We start from the raw sequence: 19539 nt of genomic DNA, 5'->3' as shown, positions 1-19539 counted from the left end.
TGTTTACACAGTACATATATACAGTAAATATATACAGTACATATATAGTGTACATATTCTGCTCTCATTCAGATAATAAATCAATGAACAAGCCTCCTGCTCTTCATCATCAACACGACAAAGTCAGAATTTGTTGGAACCAAATTTTGTTGAATGTGAACAATGATCAGCTGTTATTGATAAATGTATTTTTATGTGGATCTTCATCAGTTTGCTCGACTTCATGGATCCACACAAATTCTAAATGATAGAAAACATTTTCCTTGAAAATAAAAAACAAACCAAAGATAATGATCAGAAAATGATAAAATCTTTTTACACATGTGGAAAAGTCGACAGTAGAAATAAAAATGAATGAGAAGTATAAGGAGAAATAAACAAAGATTTAGAATAACGAGTTTAACTTTTAAATTCAGCAGATTTCTCTTGAAGAAATAAACATGATGAATAACATCTTTATCTCTAACTGCTCTGATCCAGCGTCACAGAGACATTCACAGGTACCAGCTTCACTGGGTGATGACGATCTATAGTGTTAAAATATGGAAACATCTTCTGAGAGAAAGAGTGTGTAAAGGTGTGAATGTGTTTGTTATTATCAGGATCAGAGAACGACAGTTCTCCTCTGTTCCAGTCCAGTCTCACTCTGATCCTCTGGATCTTCTGCACAGAGAGATAAGATGATGCTGATGGTGACCCTGCTGTGTATTTACCTTCACGCAACCCTATTCTCCAGTATCCAGACAGCTTGTTTCCCTTCCTCTGGACAGGCTCTGCTCTTACACCCAGTGCCCAGTGTGAACTGTCTCCAACCAGGACGTCCCAGCTGTGAGTCCCTGAGTTAAAACCCTCAGATCCCAGGACTGAGGCGTATTCATCAAACCTCTCGGGATTGTCAGGAAGCTTCTGTGTCTCTCCTCGTCTCAAACTGGTCAGATCTTCAGACAGGACGAGTTCTGGATGAGCAGAGTTTGGGTCCAGAACCACAGGACTGTAGGAGACCACGTCCTTCATCTTGTTCAAGATGTTGAAGCTCAGGTTGCCTAGATGTTTGGCCTCGTCTATCAGAGCTCCTAAGGCCAGCTGTAGATCATCCAGCAGGGGGCGCTGCTGGACTCGTTCCACTGCAGCCTTGTAGTTCAGCAGGAACGAGACCTCTTCAGCTCTCAGCTCGTCCTCTGTGGCTCTGATTGTGTCTGAAATAGCCGTTATGTCTCTGCTCAGAGACTCAATCTTCTCCTTCATCATCTAACTCTTCTGCTCCTCTTCCTCCCTCAGTGCAGCCATCCTGGCCTCCTCTTCCTCCTCCAGAAACTGATGAAGCTTTTTAAACTGCTCCTTGATCTGTGTCTCTGTGAGTCCGGCCTGGACCTTAATGTGTTCTGCTGTTTGTTCAGACTCTACTTTAACACGTTCAAAACACTGTAACTTCTTCTTCAAGGGCTCCAGAGTTTCCTGAAGCTGCTTCTTGTTTTGTTATGCAGCTTCATCGATGGGTCTGAATCTGTGGTCGGTGTGTTTTTCTGAATCTCTGCAGATGACACACACTGGCTGCTGATGGTCCAGACAGAAGAGTCTGAGTTTCTTTGAGTGCAGACTGCAGAGAGCATGTGAAGAGCTCTGATCTCTCTCCTGTAAGAAGCTCTCACACAAGTTCTTTAACACCAGGTTACAAGGTGGTTCCATCTTTGAAGATCTTCTTATACAAAGTGGACACTCTTTTACTTATTTTTCTTTCCACCAGCTCTTCACACAGTCTCTACAGAAGCTGTGGCTACATGACAGAAGAACAGGATCTCTGAAGACATCACGGCAGACAGGACAGCAGAGATCCTCTTCTAATCTGGAAGCCATTGAGTCTCCAGGTGAAGCTGAAAATAGACAGTCAGTCAGTCACAGCTCCACAAACTTCACTGAGGTTTACTTCCCCCCCTGAGTCGAGGTGTTTGTTAAACTCACGGTCAGTGTGTGGAGCGTCGGCAGGTTGTAGTTTCACTCTTCTCGCCTGTAGCTGGACTCACTCAGGACGTTTGGTCTAGTTTGGTTTAGTTTGGTTTTGAAGGTGAATGTAATCGTCTGGTTTTCAGCCTGCGTCTCTTCAGGAAGGAACAGATGTTTCCTGGTTTCTCTGGTGTGTCAGGACACGATTGTAAAAAGTAATTCAAGCCTTGGATTTGATAACTGGTCAAACGTCATTTGGCAGCAACAAGCTCACACAGACAAGAGACTTGGTTGCAAAATAGCAGCTTGAATATGTTTGTGATCTGCTGAGTATTCAATGTTCAGAGGAAGTTCTGCTGGTGTGAAAGTGAAAGTTAAAATATTAACAGGAAATGTCAGAGTGTCAGAAAATGAAAAGAGGGTTTTACAAATTCAAATCATCTCAAGTTTGCTTATTAGTTTGTGTGTGAGTGCAGTAAAAAGTATAACATCATAAAATTACTGTACATTTTGTCGTGATTATTATACCTTAAGTGTGACAGCACCATATGGTGTGACTTTGGGTATTCAATTAATGTGAACATATCACAATTAATCAGAAACATATTTAATACTAGAGTTTTGTGAAGATCGGTCAATGTGAAAGCGTGAGCAAAACCGCATGTGACAGAACCAACATATATATAGAAAAAATCACCAAAAAAAATCATTCTGCCTTCGTCATGGATCTGGTCTTATAAATAAAATATATGCTTGATGTCCAAAAGCTTTTGTGTTGTCTTTATTGTTAGCATCCACTCTTTGTTTGTGTGATTGAAATGTCCTGCAAAACATTTTTACAAATACCTCCATATTAATATTGAAAAACTTATGATGATAAAGAATGTTGAACTTAACATTTCAAAATGGATCAATTATAACTAGAGTGGCAGTTAAAGACAGAATCTCCACCAAGGCCCCAAAGTCCCCTTATGAAAGTAAAAATAAGACATTTAAATTCACTGTATCCCGATTTTTTCTGATCTGCACCGAATCAGTCCCCTGGTTTTTTAAATCAAGATCCATTAATATTTATCTGGGAAATCAACTAAAATGTTTTCTCACAAACCAACAATTCTGGATTGGCCCCCTGAACATTTTAAGGGTTCTTTCCAAACCCGTAACACAACCTTCCACCAGGTAATAGTAGTCATTTTTGCGTGATCCTACTAACAGACAAACAAACAAAGTTTTTTAGTTTGCACGATTTCACAAAAACGACTGAAACTTGAAATTTTGTGTAGGAGCCGGGAATGACCCACGGAAGAATGGTAGATTCAGATAAATGTGTGTAGCCATGAATATTCCACTGCCTTTAACATAGTAAGATAGAGTGTTAGCCCTTTCCTACTCTGGTTGCTCTTCTAATTTAAAATATAATCAATATTAACACACAAAAAATATTTTCCTCACAGAGGAAAACAGATTATTTGCAAAATCACTTTTCAGCATGTGTCGTACTGAAACTTTAACATTCCAAAAACAAGTAGCTGAATTGCATAATTTCAAAAATCACATCTTTTCGAGCTTTGAGCACTTTGCACAGTAAAATCAGTGCAGTAGCTTCAGCCTCCCCCACACATCTGTCCCATCAGCACCGGCAGCAGCTGGGTTTGGGGGTACACTCAGGATTGCAGCACGGCTCCAGGTTGTGGTCTCTTCCTTTTGATATCTGGCTCTGCCCAAACACCATGGAGGCTTCAAACTGCTGCTTGACTCTCTTCATCCTCTCCAGCAGGGCTTGGAGGTCGGGTTTCCCCTCCAGAGAGAGAGGGTAGTTCTCAGAGGGGTCATGCTCCAGGTCGAAAAGCAGAGGGGGGTCGTGGGCCTTGAGAACAGTGAATACTTGGCAGTCTATGTCCGGGGTCGTGCTGCTGTGGCTGGCACCTGATGCAAAAACACATGAGCAACCACAAGTCAAATCCACCTCAGTTCTGATGGTGCAATTCTGCTTTTGAGCAGATGAAACCTATTTTACCTTGAGTGTAGTAGTGGGCCTTGTACTTCCCAAACCTCAGAGCAAACAGACCATACATCTCACTGGGGTCTGTGGGGTAGAACATCATCATCTCCCTTTTACTCTGCAAAACAAGAATTTAAGAAGAAAAACATCATAATACATCATCTTGGTTTTCACAAAATCTGCTGCGAGATATGATGCCAGCTACCTTTCCGTGTTTGACAAGTATCTCCGTCATCTCGATTCCATCCAGCATCACCTGCGGCAGTTTGGCTCCTGCCAGAGTTGAGATGGTGGGGAGGATGTCTAGAGTGCTGGCCAGCTCATGAGTCACACCTAAGGAGAGACACACAGAAAAAGTCACATTTAAATGGGTTTTATACTAAAAAAAGAGTGGCACACAACGGAGCACATAGCTCCCCTAAGGCCCAGCAATCCCTTTAAATCCAAGCAAACTGCACCAAGTGTCACTCACTCAAAGATATCAGTTCCCTAAATGTGACACATTTATCCTTTTTCATCCAGATCCATGAATTATTCACTTCGAAATGTAATGGTTTAGTCTCTGATCGAAGTTTTGTGGAAATCCCTCCAGTATGTTTTGCGTGATGTAGCTTTCAAACAAACTAACTAATGGATGAAATGAATGAAAAGAGACCAGTTGATGTTTGGAATAAGTATAAAAATATAAAATGGCAAAAGCATCAATATGGTCTTTGAACTGATATTGGCTGAGCTTCCTTCAAAGACTAAATGGGGTTAGGGTTATGGTCTGTGTGGAAAGCTGACCCAGGAGTCCTCACCTGGTTGGATGACACCTGGCCAGTACGCGATGGCTGGCTCCCTCATGCCTCCCTCATATGTGGTGCCTTTCCCACATTTCAGAGGGCCAGCGTTACCGCCACGCGACATACGCATCAGCTCAGGTCTGCACACAGAGAGACAGGAATAACAGGTTTGATAAAGGAGAATAAAAGAACCAGACGGGCATAAATCCCATGATATGATGATAAATCTAAAGATATCATGGAACTTGACCTTCAAACAGAGGCTAATGTTCCACAGCTTCTGGTTGTGAAGGCAGCAGAACATTTTCAATTTACAGTAAGGAAGGATTCCAGGCTTTCGATTCAAACACAAACCAACCCATTGTCTGAAGTGAAGAAGACCAGAGTGTTGTTGATGACTCCTGTCTTCTCCAGGGCTGTCAGTATGCTTCCAATAGTGTTGTCAAACTCCAGCAGAGCATCTCCAAATGGGCCCCTTAAAGACTTCCCAGCGGCCCCTGGACCAGCATACTGGGGGTAGTGGGTGTGCTGGAGGAGAAAGTGGAGAGTGAAGTGTTTCTATAATCTTGGGGGGGGGGGGGGGACATACCATCAAGATGTGCTACTTACATGAGAGGGATAGTAGAGGAAGAAAGGTTGATTCTTCTCGGCCGATGTGGTGATGAAGTTGGTCGCGAAGTCACTGTACTTATGCTCCAGATCCAGGAAGTCGACCGGCTGCTGCTTGATGACGTCATTGTACATTAGCGGGACGGTTACTGCGCCGACATCACAAAGTCCGAAACACTTCACATCTGGAGGGAAACAAGTCAAGTTCTGACAGGGGCCCTGGGGGACAAACAGGCAAAGAGAAAAAAACATTCAAATGGATGCTACACCCAAAAAAAGACACTTTAACAAATATTATCACAGAAACTATCTTAAAACTAAATCACACTAACCTGGTCATGGGAGTAAGGGATCCCCATGTACTGGTCAAACCCCTGCTTGGTTGGAAGAAACATCCCATTGACCCCAATTCCCAGGTGCCACTTTCCCACGGCAGCTGTGGCATAGCCCAGAGGTTTCAGGACCTCAGCGATGGTGGTCTCGTTCAGAGGAAGACCGCCTATAGAGCCTGGGTACAACACTCCTGGGTAGATGCCGGAGCGAGTCTGGTAACGTCCCGTCAACAGCGCAGCTCTGAGAAGACGTCACCAAACAAGGCTGTTATTTAAAGAAACAAGGATGAACTGGAAAGTGTATATAATCAGAAGGATGTATTTTCAGATTGAATATAAACAGTGTTGATGGTCTTGGTTCACAGTGTGTTCAGATGTGAAGAAAAATGCATTGATGATATAATGGTCTTTAATGTCTGGGTTGCAGAAAAAAAACACAAAATATCTTAGTAACCAGTCAGAGCTGAACAGTGACTGAGTCTTCTGTCACTGGAAAACTGTTATTGTGTCTTGACGAGTCCAGTAATCACCTCCTACCCACGGCTATTATCGTCCCAGATCATTTAGGTCATCCTCACAACAACAACAACCTTTTCAATCCTTTCAAAATAACTATTAGTCAATCTTCCCTTTTGTCAAACAGCTGAAGGAGACAGAGCTTCTCCATGTTGTTTCTCCAAAAGGTTTGGATTATTCTCCCGCTCCCACAGGAGGTCTTATCCCACTATCGACAGTTTTAAATCTACTTTCAAAACCTTCCTTTTTATTCTTGCTTTTAATTCAGCTTGATTCATTTTTGTTTTATATTCTTTTATCCTTTATGTCTTTTATTGCATCATCCTCCCGCAGTTTTTACTTTCTTTTATAAAATTTAGACTCAATTATTATTATAATTTACTGAGAGACATGGAATTGACACATTTAACCTCCTCTTCATTCCTACTTTGTTAATCATGCAGGACTTATGATTTAGTGTCTAAATTACAGGTGGTTGCTCCAACTGTCACTACCAACTGTACAATATTGACCATGGCGTGTTTTTGTTAATCTAATTATTTTAATAACATCTACTTAAAACACTTTAAACACTGGCTTTGGAAGAATGTCCATAAAACTCATTTGCTCTAGCTCTATAACAATGTAATAAATCAACCTATAAACTGCACTGGATTGTGAGTATTGTCAAAGCTTTGTGTAACAGGTGATGTTGTAGTGGGTGGAAGCCTCTAGTAACAGGAGACAGTACCTTTTGAATAACAGTGAGTTATATTTAAAAGAAAATACATCCTGACCTTTGCATAGGAAATTTGGATAAGAGGCGTTAAAATATATTATATTATATATCATATTATTGTCCATGTTGTCCAGCATGAGCGTGTAAGAGCCCGGCACCTGGACGGGCTGCAGACCGGGCTGGTGACGTAGAAGTCGGTGAAGCGGAGTCCTCCCGCGGCCAGACGGTCCAGGTTCGGGGTGAGAGAGGTGGGGTGTCCGTAACAGCCCAGATCCCCGAAACCCAAATCATCGGCGAAAACCAGGACAAAGTTCGGAGGAGCAGCCCCGAAGCAGCAGGAGCAGCAAAGAGAGGAGAGGAAGAGGAGGAGGAGGAGGGAGGTGAGGTCCATCCTGAGTGAAGAAGATCAGGAACCTGCTGCAGACACAGGAACCACAACAACACGTCACGTGTCCCGGCGCGGAGAGTCGACGTCACTCACGACTAGGAAATGTAGTCCCGTGTAGGATTATGGACTACACGAGACCTCATAGGACAAATTATATATGATTATTAGTTATTTAATAATAATGTACAATGAGTGTAATTAATGAATAAGTAATGTGTGTGTGTGTGTGTGTGTGTGTGTGTGTGTGTGTGTGTGTGTGTGTGTGTTCCTGTACTTATATCTTTGTGAGGACCATGTAAAGCATTGACCCTACAGAGTGAGGACCTTTTGAGCGGTCCTCACTTTTATCAATGGGCTGTTAGGAGTTAAGAATTGGTGTTAGAACTAGGGTTGCAAAATTCCGGGAATATTCAAAGTTGGAAACTTTCCATGGGAATTAACGTGAATTAACGTGAATTAACGGGAATATACGGGAATATACGGGAATTAACAGGAATTAACGGGAATTAACGTGAATAAACTGAACATTTTGTGGATAATTTATACTAACTGTATTTATCTCGTCATATACAGACATCAATATAAACATTTTGTTTTGTTATACGCTGATTTGAGCCCTGAGGAAACTTTGGGCACTTGACTATATGCCTCTGCATCGTTGTGTCATTCTTAACATAGGTCTTTGCACAGTATTTGCAAATGTACACAGCCTTTCCTTCTACATTGGATGGGGTGAAATGTCTCCACACATGAGATAGTGCTCGTGGCATTGTTCTGTAGAATAAGACGAGAAAAAAGTTAGTAAAAAAAAACACTAATGCAATGCCAGAGATATAAATAGTTAGCCAAACAATTGGAATCGTCTGTGAAAATATTTTACAATTGATGGATAAATGAATGGAAATTGGCTAGATGAACAGATGAACAATCCTCAATCAGCATGCTAATATGTTTTCCCCAGTAATATCATCGAAGCTTACCTGACTAGTCCTGCACACTACAGCAGGCCTCAATAGCCCTGCTGTAGTGTGCAGGATGCTGGGAGTTATCCCAGCAGTTATTATGATGGAAGAATGCACAGTGGAGGGTTGAAATTCCATACATCTTTAAAATAGAGTTTTGAATGATGTTTTTATTGCTCAGTGTTTAATTTGAGTAGGTTTTTTTTTTTTTTTAATTCCCAAAATTCCCGAGCTTAACTTCCCATGGAAAGTTTCCGGAAAGTTTCTGGAAATTTACCGGAAACTTTCCGCCCCTTTGCAACCCTAGTTAGAACTAGGTTAAGGTTTAGGTTAGGTATTTAGTTTGGATGGTTAAGGTAAGAGGCTATGGGAATGTATTATGCCAATGAGTGTCCTCACTAAGATAGAAATGTAAATGTGTGTGTGTGTGTGTATTTTGTTTTCTTCCTCTTTGTATTTTGTTTTTTTATTTCTTCTTTGTACTCTTTTTACCGTCTTGAATAAGGCTCTTCTAAAAAATATATTTATTCTGTACATCACATGCTTTAGGGTTTTCATCTCTTTCTGCAAAATATTTGATATTCAACACACATTCACTCTGGATCTGGACTTTCATTTAGGGACCATCAATACATTCACCTTTGAATAAGAAGTAACTGAATTATCATCACAATATAATATGAAATCGGTTTGATGAGTACTTAAACATCTCCAGTGATCATACATATGCAGGGACAAGCAATTAGAAATAGAGCCACACAGTTGTCTTGATAGTTTATATATAATCTGTTTACAGTTCCCTGTGGTTTTAAAATGAGAGGGATAGGGATTTATTCATTGGGTATAATTTGTGCTACATGAGTCTTCATATGGAAAGTATGGATCGACATAATGTTGGGTTTGAAGCGTAGTAGCTTCCTGCTGTGGCTGAAAATGCTGCAGTGAGAGCAGCACAGAGAGAAAACTGTGTAAAGCCCAGGAGAGCTTCGTTCATATATCTCGAGAGTTGCATCATTATGTGCGTTCACATGTTTTCACATTGACATATAATATTTTAAAAGTACCAATAATAGCCACTTTAAGCACTTGGAGTTTAATACTCAAAACACATCTGTTTATCAACATGGCATATGTGAGAACGTGCTTGTCCTTTGACTGTCCAGAAGGTCCTGAGCTCTTTGTGCACCCTGCATGTCGGATGTTTAATCTGCCTCTTGACTGAAGCTGTTAGTCTTAGGGCCTGCGGCTGAGTTTCTGTCCTCAGTGGTAACCTTGGATTTTGTCACTGATTCAACCCGACAAATGGTCAATTACACAAACAGGAGGAGAAATAAATCTTTGGTGCAGTGCTGCAGAAACCACCAGTTGGAGGAGAAATGGACGTCACAGTTGATTTTGATATGAACAGTTCAGTACCGGGCCTACTTATTTATTTATTCTCTGAGCCGAGCCTCAGTCGGCTGGACAGGAGAAAAGAACAGGAAGGTGCTATCTGCATTTTGATAAGCTGGCATAGTGTGTGTCTACCAGAGTGAGGCAGGGATACAATGGGGACCTGAATGCATATAAATCCCAACAACAAATGTAATTTGAATCACCAGGACACTCTCATGTGGTTCCCACGTGATTTTATTCAAAATAATGCTGACACCTGAAACACATTCACTGAGGAGGGGACCTCTATTGGAATTCAGATAATAGCTGTTTTCTTTGGTCCTGATTAATAATGCAACACGTCAAATCACATGTGTGTGTGTTTGGCACTCGTTTAGCTCGCGTGCTGTCCAGCTCTGCTGTTTAGCCTCAGGGAAACGCTGCTGTGGCATCAGCTGATGGATAGTTTTGATTTACTATTCACTTTTACATCTCTCTACAGTACTGACCTACATTCAGCAGCTGCCATGTAGGCCTCTGTGTCTCTGTGTGTGTACTTGCACTTGTACAGATTTCTTTGTGAGGACCATTTTGAGCCTTCAACCTACACACCTACGAGAGAGAGAGAGAGAGAGAGAGAGAGAGAGAGAGAGAGAGAGAGAGAGAGAGAGAGAGAGAGAGAGATGCTCCAAAAATACTAAAGCTCTTTCTCTGCATTTTGGCTTCTCTGCTAGAACTTTTTTTTTTGCTGTGGGAATATTACACTCAACCACACACCCATGGACGATTGTAACCATTACTGTAGTCTGCGGTATGTGCTGTGTTTGTGTCATTACTGTGTTTGTGTCTTTACTGTGTTTGTGTTCAAACCATTGAGCAGCAGTACAGCCCTGAGAGAAATAGAAGCATGTTCACGTCGAGTAATACCTTGCAATACTTGACCCAGTGATCAAAGCAGAAGAAAGAACAAACACAAACTCATAATTATATTCAAATATACACATGTTCTTGTCAAAAAAGTCAATGAAGTTTGTGCATGAAGGAAAGGCAAAGATAAGAGAGAGCTTCTGAAGAAGTGCCTCAATGCGCAAGCTCCCTTCATCTAATCTGCTGAAACCCTGAGCTCTGGAAACGTCTCTGCAGGGAACAATATGGTGCTGCAACCCTGGAGGTGGGGGGACTACCATTCCTGCCTCTCCATTCCTTTTGAATTTAAGACCACAATCCTATCAAAGCATCATGCATCATCACACATCCGTCATCAGTGTTTCAGTTAGTATCGGCATACATACAAGTAGCCATCATTAGCAGCTGAATAGCCTAAATTGGGATTATGACCATTTCAGTTTTGAGAGGTTTTGCCAGACAGTGGGAGAGAGAGGAAGGAGGAGACCAGCTGTGGATGGACGAAAGCCTCAGTGGTTGCCTTGGGCGCAGAATTTAATCAGTGCTTCGCAAGAATGTCTCTAATTGTATTTTACATGGTTACAATAACAACATCATCAACAAAAACAGCCTTTGCATTATATTATTAACTAGATTTTCACTCAGTAGAGTTCATACCTCCGCAAGGGCCCAACAGTCCCCTTATGAAACCACGTTTATATTTATTCCATCCACATTTATATTCGTATCTGCACCAATGGCATACACTCATAAATATCAGTCCCCTGAACATTTCTGACTTTTTTTTCTATGGGATCCATGAATTATTCTCTGAGACATCAACGGCAATGCTGCAAAACTCACAGGTTAATGAAAGAAAAAACCTGCTGGACCTGCTCGCTGAACCGCATCCGCCAAAAGCAAAACACCACACTTTAACGGGTTCTTCCTTCATGCCTCACCCCTCCACAAAATCTCATGGGGAAATTGAAAATCACACAAACGCAGATGAAAACATGACCTCTCTGACCACAGCTGACCCTGAGAGTCATGCTGCACCGTGACTCAGTAAAATGTGACTGATCTGACCTTTAACTGTTGGGAAATAGAATCTGCAGTCAACTAGCTTGAAGAATCTGGGGCTCAAAAAAGGGTCCCCACCTTAGGCTTTGTGTGTGTGTGTGTGTGTGTGTGTGTGTGTGTGTGTGTGTGTGTGTGTGTGTGTGTGTGTGTGTGTGTGTGTGTGTGTGTGTGTTTGTGTGTGTGTGTGTGTGTGTGTGTGTGTGTGTGTGTGTGTGTGTGTGTGTGTGAATAGTCTGCAGCTTTTTGCTCAAAACATCTGCTTTCACAGCCCATGGCCTGGCGTGCAGCTCTGCCTCTCATCCTCACCTCACCTCCTCCTCTTCTTCATGGGAATACGATATCATGGTCATAGTTCCCTGCAGATACTGATTATTTGGTTTCCCAAGAGCAACAGCAAATACTGGGATGTAAATAAACAATAAACAAGCACCAACACTGTGTGAAAACATTTTTCTGGTCCTCCTCTTGCTGTTTGTCATTTCACACATTATTAACAGTCAGAAGCTGTGAGTTAAGCTGTGAACCGTTATGCTGCTGCGTGTGAGAATTGCGGGGGAAACGTTTTAACACTAGTGGGCACCATTGGATCACAGTTGGCCCTCACTTCCTTCTTTGCATGCGTTCCTTATATCGGCGCCTAAGACCAATTTTTACCATTTGTTCCGCAGACAATCTCTTTTAAATCTGATTTCAAAGGCTGAGCTGCACAATACATTGAGCAGTAATGGAGTCATTGAGGGTTGATAGCACATGTTAAACTGCAGGTTAGCTTTCTGACATTTGGAGACTGGGCAAAGCTGCTCATTCAAGTCTTCATGTAGTTTCCTCACATCTGCGTCTGCAGCTCTGCATCCTGCTGCCATTTCTCAAAGACATTTAATCTCTATTTAACTTAAGCAGGATTTTATGGAAGGTCACAGTCGAATGATAATTTCAAATATGCAACGAGCAATAGAAAAATAGTTCGAGATGGATCATGGATGGATGGATGGATGGAGGTAGGTGAATTGATAAAGAAAGGTAGGTGTTGGGATCCATGAATGGATGGATGGACGGACAGGTGGAAGGAGGGTTCGATCGATGGATTGATTGATGGACAGATGAATGGAAAGATGAGTGGATGGATAGATGGAAGGACGGATGCTTGGGTGGAGGTAGTAGGTGGGAGGCAGATCGATTTATTGATAAAGAAAGGTAGGTATTGGGATCAGTGGAAGGATGGATGCACAGACAGGAGGAAGGAAGGAAGGAAGGAAGGAAGGAAGGAAGGAAGGAAGGAAGGAAGGAAGGAAGGAAGGAAGGAAGGAAGGAAGGAAGGAAGGAAGGAAGGAAGGAAGGAAGGAAGGAAGGAAGGAAGGAAGGAAGGAAGGAAGGAAGGAAGGAAGGAAGGAAGGAAGGAAGGAAGGAAGGAAGGAAGGAAGGAAGGAAGGAAGGACGAGCGGACGGACAGATAGATAGATAGATACATACATACATACATACATACATACATACATACATACATACATACATACATACATACATACATACATACATACATACATACATACATACATACATACATACATACATACATACATACATACATACATACATACATACATACATACATACATACATACATACATACATACATACATACATACATACATACATAGATACATACATAGATACATACATAGATACATACATAGATACATAGATAGATACATACATAGATACATACATAGATACATACATAGATACATAGATAGATACATAGATAGATACATACATAGATACATACATAGATACATAGATACATACATAGATACATACATAGATACATACATACAAACATAGATACATACATAGATACATACATAGATACATACATAGATACATACATAGATTGGTGTTGGAAACAGATTCAGAACCATGGACAGCTCTTTATAATTGGATGTAGCGCTGCCCTGACAGCAGAACGTCTTCAATGAGCGAGCAGACTATTATCTTGTCGTCATGCAAATGCACTTTGAGCAGCGTACAGCACAACATCTTTGAAGTTGCTCCTCAGAGAAGATATAGTGATGAAAAAGTGCAAATTGAAAATAACCCAAAAGTGCTTCATATCCTGTGGTTTTCATTATAGACTCCCCAGACAAACTGCAGTTCATTGAGATAAATAACAGTTATTACACGAGTTGTCAGTGCAGTATTAGAAAAGTATAAAAAGACAGTTTCATTTGCGATCGGCGGCGAGTCTAAGTTCATGATGCCGTCAAGGCTGCCTGAAGTGTTTGCTGAGGGCGGTTGCGTCGAGACCATTTTTGCAACAATCTCCTGTCTGACTGGGGATGAAGCGGTCCTTTCGATGATGAAAAGTCATTGTTATTCTGGCTCGTGAGCTGAGGGAGCAGTTACACAAAAACATCCTGGCAAATAAACAGAGCTTCATTGGCACAACAGAGGCTGAAACAGAGCACAGAATTATGCAATGAAATCTAACAGGCCTCTGCGGAGCAACATGAGCTGAAGAACTCATAAATGTTTGAGTACCTGCCGGGGTAATATGCACTTTTGTCGACATTCTCGGCTGATGCACACGGAGGATCTGGTTGTACTAAACATAGAGCCAAAGTTTTTCAGCTACACAACAGCCATACGCAAAGCACAGAGGAGACATCACAGTCAAAATTAAGGGTTTTGCCATTTTTGTCTTCGCTCCTCGACAACACACACAACACACTCAGAGAGTCGGTTATGAACTGCAACTGCAACACCTCCTGTGATGCAGCTGTCGTGTCCCTGTGTGATCCCTGCGTTCTGCTGACAGACTGCTGGTATTAACCACGACCGGTTCCTGCAACCAGTTCCTCCACAACTGTCTGGCAACATTACTGACAAAAAGGGGAGTCTGAGTGGCCCCCCACCCCTCCGGCTGTCATCTGCTGCCACGCTGCTTCCACAAGTGATCCATTCTTTTCTCAGCCTGACTCCAGCATCTTGTCTGCACCTTGTTATGCAGACCTGAGAGAAACACGTAGAGGAACAGGCCTGCACAGTAAGTATGATAACAAAATGGAGATTTTGCTGCATGTATTGGGATATGAGATTACTGATGCATGCTAAGGGCCAAACAAAACAAAAATATTCCGATTTGAATTACGTGAAATGAACTTCAAATACGTGTACGGATGTTGAGATTTATCTTTTCAGCTCACCTTGAGATGAGTCCTCGGGGACAGAGAACTCCAGCTTTGATTGTAAACAGCTCTCTCTGAATTTAGAACACATCTGTCTCATCTGTCATGTGTGCATCACAAAGATCAGCTCCTCGCGTCCACATTTCCATATTCCTGCAAACTCTGCTGCCAAAAGTAAACAGTGATTTCTCTAATTTTCAGACAGCATTTTTTGCATTGTCATCATTTGTAATTGGAACAGATACAGCCAGCGCATTGAGCTGCAACGTGCCCCTCCCCCATCTTCTTCTGCCTGATTAAAAAGAATAAACCAGAGCAATGGATGGATTTAATAAATTCTGACTTACAGTGCTCAGGTTGACAATTTCCTTTCCTGCAGTAATCATGCTTCAGAGATGAGGAAGAATGTACCCATTCATTACACTGTGGAAACTATATTCAATCTTTTCAAATTTAACATATTCACAGAACAAACAGGACATATGTCTCAGTCAGAGATGTAAACTGGCTTTCATTAGCGACTCCAGTGCTTCAGTCAGTTACAGTATGAGACCGAATCCTCCTAATGACTTTAGAGCCACAAACTGTAATGAATGCAAAGTAATGAGCTGAATTTAATGATTATTTCCCCATTTGAGATTTGAACTAGATCAGCTGTTGGTAGACGCGGCTTCCTCTGCGACTGGTAATAATAATGTAATGTAATGTACTCGTCACGCAAGCTCAAAGACGAGAGAAGAGAAATATCACATAGGTCGTTTTGCATGAGAATCGTCGCTATTTTCTTTATTGACACTTCACAACTTATTGTGAATATTTTAAGCATTACAAACAGATCATAATATTTTTATAACATGCAATAATTCATCTATTATCTAAAGCACTTATTCTTGGAGGTTAGCCAGAGCTGGAGCCAATCCCATCTGACGTTGGATGATAGATGGATTATTGCAGGGCAACTCTTAACACTCACAGTCTCACCTGTAGTAAATACATCAACTGATAGTCTCCAATTAACCCCATCAACTTCACTCTGGACTGTGGGGGGGATGGCGGAGTACCGGAGAAAACCCACAGAGACTCGGAGAGAACATGAAAACTTGACAGGGATTCGAACCAAGAACCTTCTGAGGCAACAGTGCTATCCTTGCGTTGCACAGATGCTTATTTATGTATTTGTCAAGTCAAACTTTTCCAATGAAGAATTCCTAATCGCATCGCTGTGTATTAATAACTGATAAGACGATATGATTTCACACTCATTTTATAATATATACAAAGCATTCACAGTCTTTTTTATAAATTGGGTGTTGAATATAAGGTTTATTAGCCGTCCCTGGAAATAGAAGTATGATAAAAAAACTACTTACTCTATGAACTTAATATATAAACCATGCTCATTTGTAATATTTTGTAAACAAACAAAATATATGCATGACACATGTGATTATAGCTGCTACTTCACATTCCTAATTATACAACTTATAGTTGTTAAATGCATAGGTGTAAAAATACCATTGCCTCTATTTGAGGTGAATTGATTGGATTCACCAGCCGTTTATGAATTGCTTTCACTCCGTGTATAAATGCAAAGCCAGAAGGTTGAAATGAAGTCGTAGCTTTTCGTGTCAGCTGCCTAATGAGGCTCTGTGCTGACTTCAGCTGCAGTATCACTCATTATCCTTGTTACCATATCCAGTCCCACACTGCTTTAATCACATGGAATTCATTTGGCGAGGAAGCAGAGAGAAGCTGTAAATGAATTAAAAGCTATAGCCATACAAAGTGTCTAATTACAGTTTTGACTCTGAATTAGCATGGTAAGCTATTAGCCGCATCGTGATTGAGGGCTGACTCTTCACGGAGCGGGTTCTCGCTCTCCGTCAGGCGGGTATTTAAGCTGTCACGCTGCATATCAGCTCCCATACAACAATGTTCCTGGGGTTAAAGCCTCGGAGCTGATCTCGATCCTTAAGTCAATTAACCAACCACTTCCATGCCTGCAAACCGGGATCCTATTTCTTGGTGTCACGCTCGATTAAAGCTATTCCCTGTCTTTCTGCGCCGTCTGTCTCCAAGCAATGAAGCCACTTCTCATTCGTCTCCTGGACCTGTGAAGCGCCGGCTTTTTCACAATTTGATAAATGACTCAGAGCTCTGGTTGGCGTTGGGGACAATTTCTGCCTGATAAGATAAATTGTCATAGTTTAAGTTTTGATAATATTGTCGTCACATTCAACTTTAAAGAAATGAATGAATGGATGCCACCAGCTTGTAAAGCTACTGTAGCCAGACCAGGGGAGGTGATTCTGCCTGGTGACCAAACTCCTCCCATCAGGCTCCTGCAGGGATAGGCCTGCTTTGAGAGGGTCGTCACACACACACACACACACACACACACACACACACACACACACACACACACACACACACACACACACACACACACACACACACACACACACAAGCACTCAGTAATTAATATAATCAAGTTGGTGTTATTTTATATGTTTGCAGCAAAAAAGCAGAGGTATTTTATGCAGATATTTTACCTCTCCAGGGGTTAAAGTACTGAGTCACTTGATGGTATTAGCTTAATGCTCATTATCTAATTTAGATCAAGAGTCATTGCCACATTGCCATAAATATTCTCTGAAAGATTCGTAAACCTTTATCACAGGAAGTCTGCAAGCACACTTTTAGCACACTTGAAATAATCTTTCTCTTATTTATCTTCGAACCCCCCTGTCTGTTAAAATATGCTGATGTTCAGCTATTTCAAACAAAAAAGATCAATACTTGTCATTGCTGGCGCTACTGACACACCACCCCCCCTACACACACACACACATGCACACGTAAGTGAAGTGGCTGTAGCGCCACATTTTCCCTTATGAACATACTGCATTTACTTTGCTGACAACAAAGTCTTCTGTGCTCCCTGCTGAAACAGATGGGAAAGTACGGCAAGTTGTCACTGTCGAGGAAGAACCTGTCATAAAAACTGTTAACAAAAGGAAAAAATACACAAGGGGATAAAGTTAAAGTTGTATAAACACACACACTCAAGTAAAAACATTTTCAAAGGGGCCCGTTGAGAGCGGTGAAGTAAGTGGTGTATCGCTTTGACATGGATTAAGGGAAGAAAAGGCAGAAATAATATTAGAACTAAAACTTTAATTGGATGTTTGAGTTATATTTGAAGGTTAGGGAAATTATACTAGTGCTGGAATTAGTACTATACCTTCCCATACACTTCACAGAGAGAAGATAATAAAGCTGCATCCCACCAACTGTTCTCCTCTTGCTGCTCTCTGTACTTGACACGGACCGGCTGAAAGCAGCTGCAGCTTTCCTTGAAGGTGACCTTCATCAGATTTAGTCAGCATTGTTCCGTCTCACCATGAATATGCAAATTGTCTTTTTTATTTTGGCTCCATTTCAGATGAGATCAATCTGAATTGACTCGCAGACTGTTAAATACCCAGAAACCTCATTGACATGAGTGACGGACGCTGCCCTTCTCAGGTGGGAGAGTGAGAGGAATGTTAGGATGGTTGAGCAAGCATATAACGTCTGTGTGTGTGTGTGTGTGTGTGTGTGTGTACGTGTGTGTGTGTGTGTGTGTGTGTGTGTACCGATAAAGATGCCATGCCACATCTAGATAGTGGTAATTATCAGAGGTAAATCCTTATCTGCTAATTCAGCTCAGGTAAATTGCCAAGCGGAGTAACAGAATTTTGCTGACTTTGAATGCAGGGGGGGGCGTGGGGGATGGAGGGAGAAAAAATACATGATGCAGCTGAGATAAACAATGGCTGGATTCCTCACAGGCACACAACCCAAAGAGCATTCCTCAATTATTAATGCAGGTGTAGATTACATCTGCAGAGAGGGAGAGTTTAGGCACAGGTAAAAAACAAAAACAAGATCTGTTCCGGTCTATCTGCCCCATTTCCTGTTCCTGCTTTCATCCCCATCAGACCCCCCCCCCCCCCCCTCAGTCACATCACCCCCTTTAACAAGAGCACCTTTCAATCTGCCCAATGATGAACCGTGCACACACACATGCACACACACCGAACACACACACATTGATACCTAATTACTGGCCAGTTGCTGAAAGGCTTGCCTCCTGCAATTTCTCACAGAGGAGGTATTCAGCCCCCCCCCACCACCCCCACCCCCACCTGCCTCTGAATGACCATTCTAGTCTAAGATCTCCTCACCATGACTCAGTTAAGTCGGTTCATCTCCTTTTGAATGGGCAGCTACTGTTTCACCAGCCCGGGATCCTCTTACCGTGGTCAACAAAGAGAGGCCGCCTTACCCCCTCCACACACACACACACACACACACACACACACACACACACACACACACACACACACACACACACACATACACACACTCACACACACGCAGTGGAACAGTTTTCAGGCGGACAGTCTGAGAGCAGCAGTCACGTGTTTCCCAGACGTCTGCCCGGAGAGCTGCGAGGGAAACAAGTTCTTTCTCGACTTTAAGAGGAGCAGATACCATATCTTTCATTCGTGGTGGCTGGACCTTTCTGCTTTTCCATGAGAGAGTCCTCCTGCACTTTGGTTGTTGGAACTCGGCAAGGCTCTCCCCTCCTGCTGTCTTGGATCTTTCTCTTCAGGTAGGACGGAGCAAATGAATGAAGAAGTGTTATGTTAAAGGTTTAATGTCTCGTTTCATGTTCGTAGATTCTCATTGACTAATATCGATTGATGACAAT

General features: G+C 41.9%; 2 protein-coding genes across 2 annotated transcripts; both read right to left on the bottom strand.

The window, feature by feature from the left end:
• Positions 1 to 446: 446 nt before the first annotated feature.
• Positions 447 to 1984, bottom strand: trim35-30 (tripartite motif containing 35-30). Its single transcript, XM_061077118.1, is given in 2 exon segments — positions 447 to 1871; positions 1960 to 1984. A coding segment is annotated over 1 exon segment (1392 nt). The 5' UTR covers positions 1855 to 1871; positions 1960 to 1984; the 3' UTR covers positions 447 to 462.
• Positions 1985 to 2707: 723 nt separating this feature from the next.
• LOC133008898 (arylsulfatase A-like) lies at positions 2708 to 7344 on the bottom strand. The gene is made up of 8 exons (XM_061076268.1): positions 7062 to 7344; positions 5670 to 5910; positions 5338 to 5556; positions 5087 to 5256; positions 4744 to 4868; positions 4149 to 4276; positions 3959 to 4061; positions 2708 to 3867 (listed from the first exon to the last, which is right to left on the bottom strand). Exons 1-8 carry the CDS (start codon positions 7292 to 7294, stop codon positions 3572 to 3574), a joined length of 1515 nt encoding a protein of 504 aa, XP_060932251.1. The 5' UTR covers positions 7295 to 7344; the 3' UTR covers positions 2708 to 3571.
• Between the last annotated feature and the right edge of the window lie 12195 nt (positions 7345 to 19539).

This window comes from Limanda limanda, chromosome 8, assembly GCF_963576545.1.
Source record: "Limanda limanda chromosome 8, fLimLim1.1, whole genome shotgun sequence".
Taxonomy (NCBI): Eukaryota; Metazoa; Chordata; class Actinopteri; order Pleuronectiformes; family Pleuronectidae; genus Limanda; species Limanda limanda.
The sequence above is the reverse complement of the archived record's forward strand: the minus strand, read 5'-3'. Positions and strand labels throughout refer to the sequence as shown.